This window comes from Cynocephalus volans, chromosome X, assembly GCF_027409185.1.
Source record: "Cynocephalus volans isolate mCynVol1 chromosome X, mCynVol1.pri, whole genome shotgun sequence".
NCBI lineage: Eukaryota > Metazoa > Chordata > Mammalia > Dermoptera > Cynocephalidae > Cynocephalus > Cynocephalus volans.
Window position 1 is genome coordinate 40972430 of NC_084478.1, and position 19672 is coordinate 40992101.

The window sequence follows — 19672 nt, forward strand, 5'->3', positions numbered from 1 at the left end:
ACTCCAACAATAATATTATCTGAATCAACTCGACAACACACAGCCTACTAGTTAGCCTCATCACTCTTCTTTTCTTAAACCACAACGATGAAAATAGCACAACCACATCATTAAACTTCTTCTCAGACCCCCACTCAACCCCACTTCTGGTATTAACAACCTGACTCCTCCCCCTAATAATTATAGCGAGCCAACACCACCTCTCTAAAGAAACACTCATTCGAAAAAAACTATATATCCTCACATTAACCTCATTACAAATTTTTTAATCATAACATTTACCGCCACAGAACTGATCATATTCTACATCCTATTTGAAGCAACACTAATCCCACCCCTAATCATCATCACCCGATGGGGCAGCCAACGAGAACAACTACATGCAGGACTCTATTTCCTATTCTATACCCTTTTCGGCTCCGTACCTCTACTAATGGCACTGACCTACATCCACAACTCCACCGGCTCATTAAACCTACTGCTGCTTCAACACTGAACCCAAACACCCCCACCCTCATGATCCGGCACCCTCCTATGAACAGCATGCATAACAGTATTTATACTAAAAATACCACTCTAGAGACTTCACCTCTGACTACCAAAAGCACACGTAGAAGCCCCTATCGCCAGATCCATAGTCCTCGCAGCCATCCTCCTAAAACTAGGAGGATACGTAATGATACGAATCACCATCATTCTAAACCCCCCAGCAAACTCCAAAACCTACCCCTCCCTCGTTCTCTCTCTATGAGGAATGGTCATGACAAGCTCTATCTGCCTACGTCAGACAGACCTGAAATCCCTCATGGCATATTCATCCGTCAGCCACATGGCCCTAGTAAGCGTAGCCATCCTAATCCAAACACCCTGAGGATTCACAGGAGCTACAGCCCTAATAATTGCCCATGGACTTACATCATCCCTGCTCTTCTGTCTTGTAAACTCCAACTACGAACGCACCCACAGTCGAACTATAATCCTGGCCCGCGGACTGCAAACACTCCTCCCCCTAATGGCAACATGATGATTACTAGCCTCCCTAACAAATCTAGCCCTCCCACCAACCATCAACCTAATCGGAGAGTTACTCATAATAATAACATCATTCTCATGATCAAATATTACAGTTATCCTCATAGGACTCAACATACTAATCACGGCCCTATACACCCTATTTATACTAATCACAACACAACGAGGTGCTCTCACACATCACATCAACAGCATCAAACCATCCCTCACACGAGAGAATTCCCTGATACTCATACACATCATCCCGCTTCTACTCCTGTCCCTCAACCCCAAAACAGCTCTAGGGCCCCTTTACTGTAAATATAGTTCAGACAAAACATTAGGCTGTGAACCTGACAACAGAGACTCAAAACCCCTTATTCACCAAGAAAGATCCCAAGAACTGCTAATTCTTATGACCATACCTAAAACTATGGCTTTCTTACGTTTAAAGGATAGAAGCAATCCATTGGCCTTAGGAACCAAAAATCTGGTGCAACTCCAAGTAAAAGTAATAAACCTACCCCTATCCCTAACAGTAATCTCACTTGTCATTCTCATCATCCCCACCCTTACCAACACGCACAAGCACTACCCCTACCACGTGAAAACCTCAACCCAACTTGCTTTCTTGACCAGCCTCACACCTGCCCTCACATTTATTTACTCTGGACAGGATACAATCACCTCCAACTGACACTGAATCACCATCCAAACACTAAAATTATCCCTTAGCTTCAAACTGGACTACTTCTCTATAATTTTCATCCCACTAGCCCTCTTCGTTACATGATCCATTATAGAATTCTCTCTATGATACATGCAATCGGACCCCAACATCAATAAGTTCTTCAAATACCTACTCATCTTCCTTATCGCAACACTAATCCTGGTCTCCACCAACAACCTATTCCACCTCTTCATTGGATGAGAAGGAGTAGGCATCATATCCTTTCGTCTAATCAGATGATGACATGGCTGAACAGACGCAAACACAGCAGCCCTGCAAGCAATCCTCTACAACCGTCTCAGTGACATCGGCTTCATCCTAGCTACAGCGTGATTTTTCGTATATTCAAACACACGAGACCTCCAACAACTATTCATCCTCAACACAAACCCGAGCCCCCTCCCATTAACAGGCCTCCTCCTCGCTGCAACAGGTAAGTCCGCCCAGTTCGGCCGGCACCCATGACTAGCCTCTGCAATGGAAGGTCCCACACCTGTCTCAGCCCTACTCCATTCCAGCACAAGAGTCGTAGCAGAAATCTTCCTACTGATCCGATTCTACCCCTAATAGAAAACAACAAAACAATCCAAACACTAACACTATGCCTAGGGGCTCTCACCACACTATTCACAGCGATCTGCACCTTAACACAAAACGATATCAAAAAATTATCGCATTCTCTACCTCAAGCCAACTAGGCCTAATAACAGTAACGATTGTCATCAACCAACCACATCTAGCTTTCCTCCACATCTGCATGCACGCATTTTTCAAGGCCATACTATTCATATGCTCCGGCTCTATTATCCACAACCTAAACAACGAAGAAGACATTGGAAAACTAGGAAGCCTACATAAAATTATACCCCTTACATCAACCTCTCTAATCATAGGAAACCTCGCTCCCACAGGCATGCCATTCCTAACAAGTTTTTACTCCAAAGACCTAATCATCGAGACCATAAACACATTGTATACTAACGCCTCAGCCCTCACAATCATACTCATTGCCACCACCCTCACAGCCGCCTAAAGTACCGGAACTATTTTTCTTTTCTTTTCTTTTTTTTTTTTTGTGTGTGTGTGTGTGACCGGTAAGGGGATCGTAACCCTTGTCTTGGTGTCGCCCGCACCACTCTCAGCCAGTGAGCGCACCAGCCAGTCCTACCCGCGGTGGGAGCGCTCTCATGCTCCCAGTGCCACACTCTCCCGAGTGTGCCACGGGGTCAGCCCCCGAACCATTTTTCTTACACTACTAGGACAACCCCACGTCCCAACCCTAATAAGCATCAACGAAAACAACCCCAACCTCACCAACCCAACCCAACGTCTGGTAATCGGCAGCATCTTTGCTAGCTTTATCATCTCCAACAGCATGCCCCCAATAAATATTCCCCAAATGACTATACCACTTTGCCTCAAACTATCCACCCTCCTCATCACCATTCTAGGCTTCACCCTAGCACTAGAACTATGCCTAAACTCACTCAACCTAACCCCCAAACTATCCTCACCCTCACACAACTTCTCTACTCTCCTAGGATTCTTCCCAACCCTTACCCATCGTACAATACCCTATCTCAGCCTAAGCGCAAGCCAAAGCACAGCCTCCCAAACACTAGACCTAGCTTGACTAGAAGAAACAGTCCCAAAAAACATTGCCCACTTCCAAGTACTAGCTGCAACAACCACCTCCAACCAAAAAGGTCTAATCAAACTTTACTTCCTTTCTTTCCTCATTACAATCCTAATGACTACACTACTAATTATTTAACCACCCCCAAGTAACGTCACTAACAATAATGACACCCATAAACAAAGACCACACAGCCACCGCCACCAATCAGCACCCATAACTATACAACACAGCCACACCTCTAGAATCCTCATGTAACCCGTCCCCTCCCCCACATAAATCACCCAATCACCCATACTCTTAAAACTAATAACAACCTCCACCTCATCATAACACGCCATCCACAAAACCACAAACAACTCTATCACCAACCCCAACAGCAAAGCCCCCCGAACCACAACATTCAAGACCCAAGCCTCCCCTGGAGGCCGGATGTGGCTCATCCTCGCTTCCGCTTTTCTGAGAGGCGGGGTGTCTGGGAATCGCGGAGTTTGGGAGGCGCGGCGTCTGGGAGGCCCTGGGAGGCCCTGGGAGGACGGATGTGGCTCATCCTCGCTTCCGCCTTTCGGAGGGGCGGGCCGTCTGAGAGGCCATGTCTGAGAGTCCTGTAGTCCGGTCCGCCGAGGGTGACTTCCCAGGACTGGTCTGAGGTCAAGGTGAGGACCCTGAACGTGGACTGAGGGGACCACCGCTCACCCACAACAAACGGGGCTGCACTAAGTCTCACGCCTGCGGTCGGCCTTGGGAGGTCCCGGGAGAGCTGTCCGGCAGAGTTGTGCCTGAAAAGTCTCAGCAACTGCTGGGCCTTTATCTAACGGAGTACCCCTGATTTTGCATAAGGAGGAGAGCTAGGTCCTAACTAGAGTCAAGGTGAGGGCCCTGAGGGCTAAATGAGGGAATCTCTCCCTAATGGATGTAACAAAGCAAAGCAGAGCCACTGCACTCGGTTCTGGGAGGCTCTGGTGTGTGGAGTACTGACTTTCCTATCTAGAAATTCAGGGAGGTGAGGGCTTTGTTTGCAGGCTGGTGGACTCAGGTCAGTAGAGGGAGGAATTCCAAGCTCTCATGAGATACCAAGGTGAGGACCCTGAGTGTGGATTGAAGGGATCACCTCTTATCCATAACAAAGGGGCCCCCATAAGTCCTGCCTCTGTGGTTGGCACTGGGAGGCCTCAGGAAAGCTGTCTGGGAGAGTTCTGCCTGGAAAGTGTCAGGGAGGGAGGGAAGTACCTTGGTCTTAGAACTTAGTCCTCATTCTGCAGATGGTGGAGACCGAGGCCTTAACTGGAGTCAAGGTGAGAACTGTGAGGGCTAATGAGCGGACCTCTACCCAAAAGAGGGAGCCACACTGAGCAGTGCCCCTGCACTGGGCTCTAGGAGGTCTCGGGCAGAGTAGACAAATTTGGAGTAACCTCACTTCCCGTCTAAAGACTAACGGATTTGAGGGCCACATTCAAGGCCCACATCTGCTGTCCAGCAATAAGAGGCTCAGGGTAGAGCTGACAGGCTGAGATGCCCTTATTTTTTCCAGAGGTAGTCTCAGGGAGGTGAGGGCCTTGGTCTAATGGGATAGGCCCAATTCATCAGAGGTACCCAGTCCCTAACAGGTTTTAAGGCTGTGACATTGAGTAATGATGAGGGCACCCCTCCCAGAAAGGAGGGGGCCGCAGAGAGGCCCACCCCTGTTGTCAGACCTGGACATGATGATTCGCACTTAGTTTTCCCAGGGCATCTCATAGAAGTAAGAGACTAGGTCACAGGGAACAGCCTCAGGTCAGCATGAGAAGGATTTCCAAGTTGTTCCAGATGTCATGGTGAGAACCCTGAGGACTGTGGGGACCTTCCACCCCATATCAGTGAGGGCCACACAGAATTCTCCCTACTGTGAGCCCTGGAAGACCCCAGGCAGATACGTCAGGCACAGGTGCCCATCAGTTCCCACTCAGGGGTAACAGAGAAATGAAGGTCTTGGTCTGAGGATGATAGTCACACCACAGCAGAGGGAAGAATCTAAGGCCCTCTCATTAGTCGAATTTATTTATTTATTATTTATTTATTTTTATTATGAATATTCATGAGATACAAAGCTCATTGTCACCCCTCGTGCCCATGATGTGAGGGCCAGATTCCTACTGGCCACATACCCATTACCAGAAATTACGTTTGTACCCTGTGTCCCCCGCCCAATTATCCCCCAACCTCCCTCCCCCCCTTCCCCCCACTCCACTTTGTAGCCCTAGGATAGTTTCCTCCATCTGTAAGACCAACACACTACTGTGGTCTTTCTTTCCTTCTTTCTCTCTTAGCTCCCACTTATGAGTGAGCACATGTGGTATTTATCCCTCTGTGCTTTGCTAATTTCACTCAACATAAGTTTCTCCAGGTTCATCCATGTTGCTGCAAATGGGAGTATTTCATTATTTTTTATGGCAGAGTAGTATTCCAGTGTATATATACCACAATTTCCTTATCCAGTCATCCATCGGTGGACATTTAGGTTGGTTCCATGTCTTGGCTATTGTAAACAGAGCTGCTATGAACATGGGAGTGCAGGTATCCATTCGACATGATGATTTCTGCCTGGGAGGCCCCGGGCAGCCACAGCTGGATGTGGCTCACCCTTGTTTCCGCTTCTCTGAAAGGCACGGTGTCTGAGAAGCAGCACGTCTGAGAGGTGGAGTCTGAGAGGCACGGTGTCTGAGAAGCGGTGCATCTGAGAGGCCGGGCATCCAGTCTGCAGAGTGTGACTTCCCAGGACTGGTCTGCAGTCAAGCTGAGGAGCCTAAACGTGGACTGAAGGTACCCCCACCCACGTACGATCAGGCGGGCCCTCACTAAGTCCCGTCCCTGCGGTTGGCTCTGGGAGGCCCCGGGCAGCCACAGCTGGATGTGGCTCACCCTTGCTTCCACTTCTCTGAGAGGTGGCATCTGAGAGGCGTGTAGTCCGGTCTGCCGAGGGTGACTTCCCAGAATTGGTCTGAGGTCAAGTTGAGGACCCTAAATGTGGACTGAGGGGACCACGGCTCACCCACAGCAAAAGGGGCCGCACTAAGTCCCGCCCGTGCACTCGGCCCTGATAGGCCCTGGGCCAGAGCTATAAGACTGAGGAGCCGTGTCATTTCAGCCTTGAAGGCCTCAGGGAGAGGAAGGCCTTAGTTTAAAGAGGACAGCCCCCTTCGTAGAGGGAGAGTCTTGGCCCTGAAAAGATTAAAATTAGGACTTTCAGTGCTCATGAGCAGATGTTTTCTCAAAATTGGGCCCTGCTCTCAAACTTGGGAGCCCCAGGCAAGGTAGCCAGATGTGGAGCACCCCAACTTCCCTCCTAGTGATTCAGAGAGATGAGGGCTTTGGTCTGAGACTTGTGGACTCGGGTCAGTATATGGAGGGGTCATAAATCTTACCAGGCGCTAAGGTTGGAGTCCTCTGTGAGACCTGAGAGAGCCACAGACTCCAGAACAGTGGGATCCTAAGAGTCCCAGCCCTGCTGTCAGCAAGCACAGGTCCCAAGGAGCCTTGGCAAGATGTGGCTCACTCTGTCAACTTAGGTCCAAGGAATATGAGAATCTTTGTCTGAGTGGTGTGGCTTCCAGACAACAGAGGGTGGAGTCCCAGAAAGTATGCAGAGTCAAGATGAAGACCCTGAGTGAGGAAATGGGATGCTACACAGTGGAGAGAGCTTCAGCTGTTGCTGCTCCTGGGAGTCCCAGGCCAGAGCTGGCAGACTTAGATACCCCGGACTCCTGCCTGCAAGGTCTTAGGAAGATGAGAGCTTCGGTTTAAGGCGAAGGGCTGGCTGTGCCAGTTCAGCAGAGGTGGAGAGTCCTAGGCCATGACAGGTCAAGGTACAAATCCTGTGTGAGGAATGGGGCAGCCACCTATCCCAGAACAGAGGGGAACACAGAGTCTTGCCTTTGCATTCAGTACTGAGAAGCCAGGGTTAGAGCTCTCAGGCTGAGGTGTCCCCTCATTTTCTCTGGGTGTGGTCTCAGGGACATAAATACCCTTAGTTTAGTGAGACAGCCCCCATTCAGAATAAGAAGATCTGGTTCCTAACAGGAGCCAAGGTGGTGATACTGAGTATGAGGGGACCCCTCCCAGAAAGAAGTGACCCACGTAGAAACAGAACGTAGAGCTCTGTTCCTACTGCAAAACTTGGGAGATCTGGGTATGATGACATGGAGAATCTCACTTCTTCCTAGAGCATCTCAGGGAGGTGAGGAATTTCACCGAGGTAGACAGCCTAAGGTTAGCAGATTGAGGATTCCCAGCTAGTGCCAGGAGTCAAGGAGAGGATCCTGAGAACTGAGGGGACCACCCATCTCATAACAGTGAGGGTAACACAGAATCCCTTCCTGAATGTTGCATTAGGAGACCATGGATAGTCGTGGCCAGATGAGAAAAATTTCACTTCTTCTCAGGGTGTCTCAGGGAGTTGATTGCCTTAGTATGAGCAGAAAGGCATTAGGTCAAGACAGGGAGGACTGAGATGAACACCAACGTCGTGAGTGGTAGTCCACAAAGTTCCACCCCCTCTTAGCCCTGGGAAACCCCAGGCAGAGGTAGCCAAATGTATCCCTTCCTCACATCCAGCCCTGGGGACTTGGGGAGTTGAGGGCCTTGATGTGAAGCTGGCAGAGTCAGGTGGGATGAGGGAGGCTCAGATGTTGCCTGAGTAAAGACTAGAGACCAAAGACCCCAGAATAGTGGGGTCTTATAGAGGACAGGGGGTGCTGGACGTGAGGCATGCTTTCTTTCATCTTAGGGTTTGAGGAAGGTGAGAATTTTAATCTGATGCAAGGGGCCACACGTCAGTAGAGAGAGGATTTCCAGGTTGTGCCAGAACATCACAGAGAAAACCTTGAGGACTTCAGGGAACTCCCACCCCATATCAGCAGAGGTACCAGAGTCCCTCTCTGTGTCAGCCCTGAGAGGCTACAAGCATAGATGTCAGGGAGATGTGTTCCTCAGTTCCTCCTCAGGAGTAACAGAGAAGTGATGCTCTTAGTCTGATGAATTTGCAAGGGGGAGGAATTTTAGGTGTTTCCAGGAGTCCAACTGGAGACCTGGAATGAGGACCATGAGTGGGACCACACATCATTGGGCCTCAGCCTGCCAGCCACAGCTTTCAACCTCTGGAGAATAGACAGTGTGTTCAGATATTGCCATCTTCACTTCTTCCGTTGGGTTTCAGGGAGGTGTGGGCCTTAGTATGAGGAGAGATGTCCTTAGGTCTGGAGAGGGGAGCCCCAGGCCGTCCCAGGAGTAAAAGTATGGATCATGGGTGAGGACAGAAGGTACCTCACCCCAAATAGAGGGAACAACAAAGAGTTGGGCCCTGTTTCTGCTCTCAGCACTTGGCATCCTGGCCCAGGGTCGTCAGGCTGAGACTCCTCCTCATTTCTTTGTATTAGGTCTAAGGGAGGTGAGAGCCTTGGTCTGAAGATGCAGCATCAGTCAGCAGAAGGGAGGATTTCAGACTTTAGATGTAGACAAGATGAGGACTCTGAATGAGCGGATTGATGGCCAATGATCCCAAGACAGAGGGCCCCACAAAACTCTCAGAACTGCCTCCAGACCCCACAGAAGTGGTGGACTAAGACACCTCCTTATTTCCTTCTCATGGGTCCCAAAGATCTTTGAGGTGTCACCATCAGAACAGCACAGAATAGACATGATGATGATGATGCCATATGCAAACCGAGAGGACCCTTGAACACAGAGGGAGTCCACTCTGCCGGGTCTTGCTGTGACCCAGTCAGCCCCAAATAAGGGATGGCCTAAGGCACACTGTAACTTCCTCCTCTGGGTTCCCAGAGGACAGGCTGACAAAGAAAAAGAGCCCAATGTGTTCCTAGGACTCTCAAGGGAAACTGCGGAATTGGCTTCTTAAAATCCAAGGTGATATCTCCTTGCTAAAGGTGTTCACAAGATCTCATCCTCTCTCCTCCATGTGCCCACTTCACCTGACTTCCTGCCCACACGCCTGCCTGCTGTCTCTGACCACAGTCATCATGCCTCGGGGTCGAAAGAGTAAGCTCCGAGCCCGTGAGAAACGCCACCAGGCCCAAAGTGAGACCCAGGGTCTTCAGGGTGCTCAGGCCGCTGCAGCAGAGGAAGAGTCCCCTTCCACTTCCTCTCTTGTTTTGGGGGTTACTCCTCCTGGCTCCCCTGCTGCTGGCATTCCCCAGAAGCCTCAGGGAGCCCCCCACACCCCCACTGCTGCTGTGGGTGTTTCACGCAAGAGATCTGGTAAAGGTGCCAAGGGTAAAGGTGAGGGAAGAAAAAATTCCTCCCAGGCCTCAACCTCCACTGAGAGCTCACGCCATGATCTTCTAACCAGGAAGGCCGGAACGCTGATGCAGTTCATGCTGCACAAGTATAAAATGAAAGAGCCCATTATGAAGGCAGAGATGCTGAAGGTTGTCCACAAAAGGTACAGAGAGCAATTCCCTGAGATCCTCAAGAGAGCCTCTAGGAACATGGAGCTGGTCTTTGGCCTTGACTTGAAGGAAGTCAACCCCAGAAATCACTCCTATACCCTTGTCAGCAAGCTAAATCCCACCGATGATGGGAGCCTGAGCGGTTCCCGGGGCTTTCCCAGGAATGGGCTTCTAATGCCTCTGCTGGGTGTGATCTTCTTCAGTGGCAATTGCGCCTCCGAGAAAGAGATGTGGGAATTCCTGAATATGATGGGAGTCTTTGATGGGAAGAGTCATTTCATCTTTGGGGATGTCAGGAAGCTCATCACCCAAGATCTGGTGAAGGAAAGGTACCTGGAGTATCAGCAGGTACCCAACAGTGATCCTCCACGCTATCAGTTCCTGTGGGGTCCAAGAGCCCATGCTGAAACCAGCAAGATGAAAGTCCTGGAGTTTTTGGCCCAACTCATTAATACCACCCCTAGTGTCTTCCCATTCCATTATGAAGAGGCTTTGAGAGATGAGAAAGAAAAAGCTTCAGCCAGAGCCGCAGCCATGCGTGGCACTTCTGCCAAGGCCAGTGCATGTTCTAGGCCTACACATCTGACAGCTCCTCCTGCCCCTAGTGACGTGTGAGGCAGATTCTGTTATTGAAGAGGGCTTCCAATCTCTTAAGTAGTGAGAGGCCGAGATGGGGCCAGAGAGATCATAATATATATCTTCTTGTTCTTGTTTTACATTAGTATCTTTCAAATACTGTTATTTGAGTAGAATATTTTTTTTAGATTCAGAGTCTGTGTTTATGAATGATGCAGATCACACATTTATTGCTCTTATCAGGTTTTGAAGAGTTTAGATATTCTCTAATACATTTTGAAAATCTTTGAATCTTCTTGGGGTTTAAGAAAAAGAAAATTTATGGCTTTGGAATGGAGATTTTATTGGAAATCTGTAAAAGAACCCCACTAAACATAATTGGAGTCTTAAAATAGAGGGAAACAAAGCAAAATACAGTCAATTTTTGTTTGCATTATTCACTTTTGTCTATCTTTTTGTAAAACTCAACGATATGTACCTGGTTGTCTATAATCTATTTCAAGAATGCAGATAAAAGTAAATAGTAATAAATTACATTCTTTGATCGGTGGCTTGTTTATTTCCATCATTAATTGAGCATCTGCTCTCTGCAGGGCTCTGTGCTGGTAGTGATGATGCTAAGATAAAGAAGACCCTTCCGCTGCCCATGGATTTTTAGAGTCTAAGAGCTGGTAGTGTATAAGGAAGATGACTTGGTACACTCTAATACGTACAGGACAAGTAAAAGAGAGGATGGTGGGGGACGGGAAGGAGGTCCAGATGAGAGCAGTCAAGTGTGAATTCCCTCAGTCGAGCAAGGCACTTTGTGGTTTGGGACATTGCAAGTCCCTCGTTGGGAGGTAACCTTAAGTTAGCTCCATGGTGGGGTAGACGAGACTGTGATAATCATGAGTACGGGCCAAACCCTCAGACGGTGAGCCCCATAGTTGAGAGACTAAGCCCAGAATAGGAAACAGCCCTTAACAATTACTTCGTGATTGTGGGTAAAGCAGGTGGAATCTCTCCCTAAGGTAGAAAGGAAAGATGCACGGCGCTCTTGTCCCAGTGCAGTTGAACACAATGCAGAAACCAGGTGTGCTGTGCATATGGTCTCCAGGGAGTTTCTGAGAAATAAGGATCATAACCCCTTGAGGTGAGATGCTAAAAAGCTATTAAGCTGGCACCCTTTGCCCTGAGCTGGGGGAGTCAGAGCCTATTTCATTAATTGGGTTATTTTGCATATAATTTGGCAAAACTCCAAGATAGGGCTAAATTTTATTAGTGGTAAAATAAATAGGAGTATTTTTGTTGCGGAGGGCATCTAGGAGGGAGGGGCATTGCTGGTCCTTAACATAAATTCTGAAAACTTTGAGTTGAATCCTCGTGAAGTCCATTAGAGGAATAGCATTCTCTAATGGGGAAAATTTACTTCTATTATTTGTTTAGCAGCACTGTAGTTTATTTGGGGGTTTTGTTTGTTTGTTTTAAAGCACTGAATATTTTCTGACATCTGGATAAAATAGAATTCCCAGAGAAGAGAATAGTCTCTTCTGGTATTAATATAATCATAGTAAAAACTGCCATTCATTAAAGACCCAATATTTGCCAGTCATTTTGCCAGGTGCTTTACACAGATTACATATTTTCTAACAATGCTGTGAGATGGGGCTTTTCAAACTCATTGGCCGATGGAGAACTTGCAATATTCTGAAGTTCACGTGGCTGGTCAGTGATACAGCTGGGACTAGACCTTGGTCTGAATTCCTCTAGAGCTCACCCTTTTCCTCTCCTCCCGGCCTGAGGCAGATCTTGTGTCTATTCATTCATTTCTCTTCTCACTGTTCCACAATGTCTCTCAAGTGATAGGAAGTACTCTGTGGCCAAAGCACTAAAAGCAGGCCTAAAGAAGCCAGGTGAAACTGAGCATCAAACCCAATTTGGGACTATGGGCTTCCTGTGCCTGGGGTCCTGATGCCACTAGCCCTGGGAACCCAGTCCACGTATAGTTAGTAAGGGCTATGTGACTAACTCTTATCACTGAAACATAGCAGATGCATGTTTGTCACCTCCAGGTCAAGGCTCATGAGAGCTAGTCTGACACCTCCATGCTTTCTCTTACATTCAACAGCAAACATGGGGAGCCCATGGTGAGGTGTGGAGCCACGTGATGGAAGCAGCCTGCATCCTTGGGTCACCTATTAACAGAGAGCCTCTGCCAACCCACATCAGATTTTGTGTGCACAAGAAACAAATTTTTGTTGTGTTAAGCTATTCAAAAGTTAGGTTTTTTTCTATGGCGTCAGTTAGCACTTACTTTATCTGAGTAATACACATTTACTATTTCTATTGTTAGGCCTATTTAAATATTTTAACGATTGAGTTAATAGTTGTGTATCTATTCTTGTTGTAAAAAAATTTAATAGAGATAAATCACAATTTCTCCCCTTACGACATTCCTCCAAAATTCAGCCCCCTTTTCAAAAGTAACCACAATTAACAATCTGGTATGTGTCATTTTAAAGCTGATTCCAGGCATTTTCATACGTAGATGTGCTATAAAATATATTAAGTTTTTAACATACATGGGTAACATTGTACATATTGTTCTGCTACTTGTTATGTTCTGCCATGTTGCTCTTGTCACTTAATGAAATGAATGCAGGATCCTTCTGTGACAGCACATATAGATCCACCTCACGTTTTAAACTATTTCATAGAATTCTAAAGGGTGTTTGTGCCATAAATAACCATTCTCCTCCTAATGTTCAAGTAAGTTGTTCCCCATTACTTATGATTAATAGAACTGAAATTGATGCCTTTGAACATGAATTTCTGTGTAAATGTTCATGGTTTCTTACAGGAAAGACATAGAAAAGCAGAAATTGGGTTAAAGAAGGTTTGACAATTGTAAATTTTTATAAATATTGCTCAAGTTTCATCACAAAATGATCTAACAACTCACATTACCACAAATTAAAGCATACAGATACCTTACACCCCCCGAAGTCTATATCCTCATTCTCCCCGGCTTCCGAATAGTCTCACACATCGTGATCTATTACTCAGGTAAAAAAGAACCATTCGGATATATATAGGAATGGTCTGGGCTATAATATCCATTGGCTTTTTGGGCTTTATCATCTGAGCCCACCACATATTTACAGTAGGAATAGATGTAGACACTCGAGCATACTTCACAGCAGCCACAATAATCATCACGATTCCCACAGGCATAAAAGTATTCAGCTGACTAGCCACACTGCATGGAGGAAATATCAAATGATCTCCCGCTATATTATGAGCACTGGGCTTCATCTTCCTATTTACAATAGGGGGCCTGACAGGAATTGTGCTAGCCAACTCATCACTAGACATTGTACTTCACGACACATACTACCTAGTAGCGCATTTCCACTATGTATTCTCCATAGGAGCGGTATTCGCTATCATAGGAGGCTTCATCCACTGATTTCCTCTACTTTCAGGCTACACCCTCAATGCCACTTGAGCTAAAATTCACTTCACGGTCATATTCGTGGGTGTAAACCTGACATTCTTTCCACAACAATTCCTAGGCCTATCACGAATACCACGGCGATGCTCCAACTACCCAGATGCATACACCATGTGAAATACAGTCTCATCCATAGGATCATTTATCTCCTTAACAGCAGTTATATTAATAATTTTCATAACATGAGAAGTCTTCACTTCAAAACGAGAAGCTTCAGTGGTAGAACTTCTCAAAACAAATCTAGAATGACTACACGGCTGCCCCCCTGCTTCCCACACATTTGAGGAACCGGTATGCGTAAAGACCCAACAAGAAAGGAAGGAATCGAACCCCCAAAGAATGGTTTCAAGCCAACCCCATAGCCCCTAGGACCTTCCTCACAAGCGAGATATTAGTAAAAACATTACGTGACTTCGTCAGAGTCAACTTATAGGCCCGAATCCTTTATATCTCTGTGGCACACCCATTACAACTAGGACTTCAAGACGCCTCCTCCCCCATCATGGAGGAACTATTATAATTCCATGAACACACCCTCATAATCGTGTTCCTAATCAGTTCCTTAGTCCTTTCTATCATTTCCCTAATATTAACCACAAAACTCACGCACACAAGCACTATAACCGCCCAAATGGTAGAAACCATATGGACTATTTTACCCGCTGTTATCCTAACTTCCATCGCCCTTCCATCACTACGAATCCTCTATATAACAGATGAAATCAATAACCCCCTCTTAACTGTCAAAGCCATGGGCCACCAATGGTACTGAAGTTACGAATATACAGATTACACAGACCTAAACTTCGACTCATACATAACTCCCACCCCCGACCTAAAACCAGGGGAGCTCCGACTCCTAGAAGTTGAGAACCGAACAGTACTCCCGATAGAAACCCCAGTCCACATGCTAATCTCATCCAAAGACGTGCTACACTCACGAACCGTACCCTCGCTAGGCGTAAAAATGGACGCGATTCCAGGACGTCTAAACCAAACAACCCTAACAGCAACGCGACCAGGCCTATTCTACGGACAATGCTCAGAGATCTGCGGCTCAAACCACAGCTTCATGCCCATCCTACTCGAACTCGTCCCACTCAAACACTTTGAAGACTGATCAACCTTAACACAACACGCACATCGTGAAGCTAAATAGCATTAACCTTTTAAGGTAAAGAATGGAAGCACTGGCCTTCCCACAATGAGATGCCACAACTAGATACCTCAACATGATTCACCTCCATTATATTTATAATCCTAATGCTCTTCATTATACTTCAACTAAAACCCTCAAAATTCACCTACCCCTCTAACCCCGCAGAAAAAATTACTAAAATACCAAAACACACAAATCTATGAGAAAAAAATGAACGAAAATCTATTCACCTCTTTTACCACCCCCGTGCTAATGGGAATACCTATCGTAGCCCTCATCATTCTCCTACCCAACGCAATGTATCCTCTTCCCTCCTGCCTCATCAACAATCGCCTAACCTCTCTACAAATATGACTGATCCAACTTATTCTGAAACGATTGATGGCAACCCACAATACCAAAGGACAATCATGATCCTTAATACTAACCTCACTAATCCTATTTGTTGGCTCAACAAACCTACTAGGCCTGCTGCCCCACTCATTCTCACTCACCTCACAACTGTCCCTAAACTTAGGCAAAACAATCCCCCTGTATGCCGGAACGGTGATCCTAGGTTTTTGCCACAAAACAGAAGAATCTCTAGCTCACCTTCTACCCCAAGGCACACCCACCCCCTTATCCCAATACTCGTAGCCATCGAAACCATCAGCCTCTTCATCCAACCCATAGCCCTAGCTGTACGGTTAACAACCGACATCACAGCTGGCCACCTGCTTATGCACCTTATCAGAAACACTACACTAGTACTAACAACTCTGAGCCCCCTGACAGCCTCAGCTACTTTCACCCTCCTCACCCTACTCACCATCCTCAAACTTACCGTAGCCCTAGTCCAAGCTTATGTATTTACCATCTTAGTAAGCCTCTACCAAAACATCAATGCCTAATGACCCACCAAACCCACGCCTATCACATAGTAAACCCCAGCCCCTGACCACTCACAGGAGCCCTATCCGCCTTTCTCATAACATCCAGCCTAACAATATGATTCCACTTTAATTCCAACACCCTCTTAATCCTAGGACTACTGACTAACCTACTAACCATATACCAATGATGATGAGATGTAGTACGAGAAAGCACCTTCCCAGGCCACCATACAACTATCATCCAAACAGGACTACGATATGGAATAATCCTTTTTATTACATCCGAAGTTTTCTTCTTAACCGGGTTCTCCTCAGCCGTTTACCACTCAAGCCTAGCCCCAACCCCTAGCTTAGGGGCTTTCTGACCACCAGCAGGCATCAACCCTCTCAACCCCATAGAGGTTCCACTACTCAGCACACTAGTACTGCTAGCCTCCGGAGTGTCCATCACCTGGGCCCACCACAGCCTCATAGAAGGAAACCGCAAACATATACTCCAAGCCCTCTTCATCACAATCTCCCTGGGCACTTACTTCACACTTCTCCAAATCTCAGAATACCTCGAAACCCCCTTTACCATTTCCGACAGCGTAAACGGATCAACATTCTTCGTAGCAACAGGTTTCCACGGCCTCCACGTAATGATTGGATCCGCCTTCCTCACCGTCTGTCTTCTACGCCAACTAAAATTCCACTTCACATCCAAACACCATTTTGGCTTTGAAGCCGCAGCCTGATATTGACACTTCGTAGATGTAGTCTGAATGTTCCTATACATCTCCATTTACTGATGAGGATCCTATTCTTTCGGTATCAGCTAGTAAAGCTGACTTCCAATCAATAAGATCTGGTCACAACCCAGAAAAGAATAATCAACCTAGCATTAACTCTCTTAACCAACACAACACTAGCACTCCTCCTTATCAGCTTTGGCTTCTGACTCCCCCAAACATATACCTATGCACAAAAGTTAAGTCCATACAAATGCAGGTTGGACCCAGTAGGATCCGCTCGCCTACCATTCTCCAGAAAATTCTTCTTGGTAGTCATCACATTCCTACTATTCGACCTAGAGATTACCTTACTACTACCCCTCCCGTGAGCCACCCAAACGAACAACCTTAAACTAATACTCACCGTGGCACTTATCCTAATCCTCACACTAGCACTAAGCCTAGCCTGTGAATGATCCCAAAAAGGCCTAGAAGGAGCTGAATATGGTAGTTAGATTAATTAAAACAACTGGTTTCGACCCATTAAATTGCGACATTTCGTAACTACTAAATGCCTCCAATTTATATTAACATCATCTTAGCATACACTACATTCCTCGTAGGACTGCTAATATACCGATCCCACTTTGCATCCTCCCTATTATGCTTGGAGGGCCTAATATTATCCCTATTCGTCCTAGCCACCGTCCTGTCCCTAAACCTACACTTCACCCTATCCTACATCCTCCCCATCATCCTCCTAATCTTTGCAGGCTGCGAAACCGCCATAAGCCTAGCACTTCTAGTAATGATCTCTGACACTTAGGGCCTAGACCTCGTGCAAAACCTTAACCTCCTACAATGCTAAAACTTATTATCCCCACAATCATACTCATCCCCACCACGTGGTACTCCAACAATAATATTATCTGAATCAACTCAACAACCCACAGCCTACTAGTTAGCCTCATCACTCTTCTTTTCTTAAACCACAACGATGAAAATAGCACAACCACATCATTAAACTTCTTCTCAGACGCCCACTCAACCCCACGTCTGGTATTAACAACCTGACTCCTCCCCCTAATAATTATAGCGAGTCAACACCACCTCTCTAAAGAAACACTCATTCGAAAAAAACTACATATCCTCACATTAACCTCATTACAAATTTTTTAATCATAACATTTACCGCCATAGAACTGATCATATTCTACATCCTATTTGAAGCAACACTAATCCCACCCCTAATCATCATCACCCGATGGGGCAGCCAACGAGAACAACTACATGCAGGACTCTATTTCCTATTCTATACCCTTTTCGGCTCCGTACCTCTACTAATGGCACTGACCTACATCCACAACTCCACCGGCTCATTAAACCTACTGCTGCTTCAACACTGAACCCAAACACCCCCACGCTCATGATCCGGCACCCTCCTATGAACAGCATGCATAACAGCATTTATAGTAAAAATACCACTCTACAGACTTCACCTCTGACTACCAAAAGCACACGTAGAAGCCCCTATCCCCAGATCCATAGTCCTCGCAGCCATCCTCCTAAAACTAGGAGGATACGTAATGATACGAATCACCATCATTCTAAACCCCCCAGCAAACTCCATAACCTACCCCTTCCTCGTTCTCTCTCTATGAGGAATGGTCATGACAAGCTCTATCTGCCTACGTCAGACAGACCTGAAATCCCTCATGGCATATTCATCCGTCAGCCACTTGGCCCTAGTAAGCGTAGCCATCCTAATCCAAACACCCTGAGGATTCACAGGAGCTACAGCCCTAATAATTGCCCATGGACTTACATCATCCCTGCTCTTCTGTCTTGTAAACTCCAACTACGAACGCACCCACAGTCGAACTATAATCCTGGCCCACGGACTGCAAACACTCCTCCCCCTAATGGCAACATGATGACTACTAGCCTCCCTAACACATCTAGCCATCCCACCAACCATCAACCTAATCGGAGAGTTACTCATAATAATAACATCATTCTCATGATCAAATATTACAGTTATCCTCATAGGACTCAACATACTAATCATGGCCCTATACACCCTATTTATACTAATCACAACACAACGAGGTGCTCTCACACATCACATCAACAGCATCAAACCATCCCTCACACGAGAGAATTCCCTGATACTCATACACATCATCCCGCTTCTACTCCTGTCCCTCAACCCCAAAACAGCTCTAGGGCCCCTTTACTGTAAATATAGTTCAGACAAAACATTAGGCTGTGAACCTGACAACAGAGACTCAAAACCCCTTATTCACCAAGAAAGATCCCAAGAACTGCTAATTCTTATGACCATACCTAAAACTATGGCTTTCTTACGTTTAAAGGATAGAAGCAATCCATTGGCCTTAGGAACCAAAAATCTGGTGCAACTCCAAGTAAAAGTAATAAACCTACCCCTATCCCTAACAGTAATCTCACTTGTCATTCTCATCATCCCCACCCTTACCAACACGCACAAGCACTACCCCTACCACGTGAAAACCTCAACCCAACTTGCTTTCTTGACCAGCCTCACACCTGCCCTCACATTTATTTACTCTGGACAGGATACAATCACCTCCAACTGACACTGAATCACCATCCAAACACTAAAATTATCCCTTAGCTTCAAACTGGACTACTTCTCTATAATTTTCATCCCACTAGCCCTCTTCGTTACATGATCCATTATAGAATTCTCTCTATGATACATGCAATCGGACCCCAACATCAATAAGTTCTTCAAATACCTACTCATCTTCCTTATCGCAACACTAATCCTGGTCTCCACCAACAACCTATTCCACCTCTTCATTGGATGAGAAGGAGTAGGCATCATATCCTTTCGTCTAATCAGATGATGACATGGCTGAACAGACGCAAACACAGCAGCCCTGCAAGCAATCCTCTACAACCGTCTCAGTGACATCGGCTTCATCCTAGCTACAGCGTGATTTTTCGTATATTCAAACACACGAGACCTCCAACAACTATTCATCCTCAACACAAACC

At 46.4% G+C, this 19672-nt stretch overlaps 1 protein-coding gene and 1 pseudogene across 1 annotated transcript; both read left to right on the top strand.

Annotated features, from left to right (window-relative positions):
• Window positions 1-9388: 9388 nt before the first annotated feature.
• Window positions 9389-10432, top strand: LOC134367924 (melanoma-associated antigen B1-like). Its single transcript, XM_063084581.1, has one exon. It carries the CDS (start codon window positions 9389-9391, stop codon window positions 10430-10432), a length of 1044 nt encoding a protein of 347 aa, XP_062940651.1.
• A 2045-nt stretch (window positions 10433-12477) lies between these two features.
• On the top strand, window positions 12478-15045 carry LOC134367925 (cytochrome c oxidase subunit 2-like; annotated as a pseudogene).
• Window positions 15046-19672: the final 4627 nt, after the last annotated feature.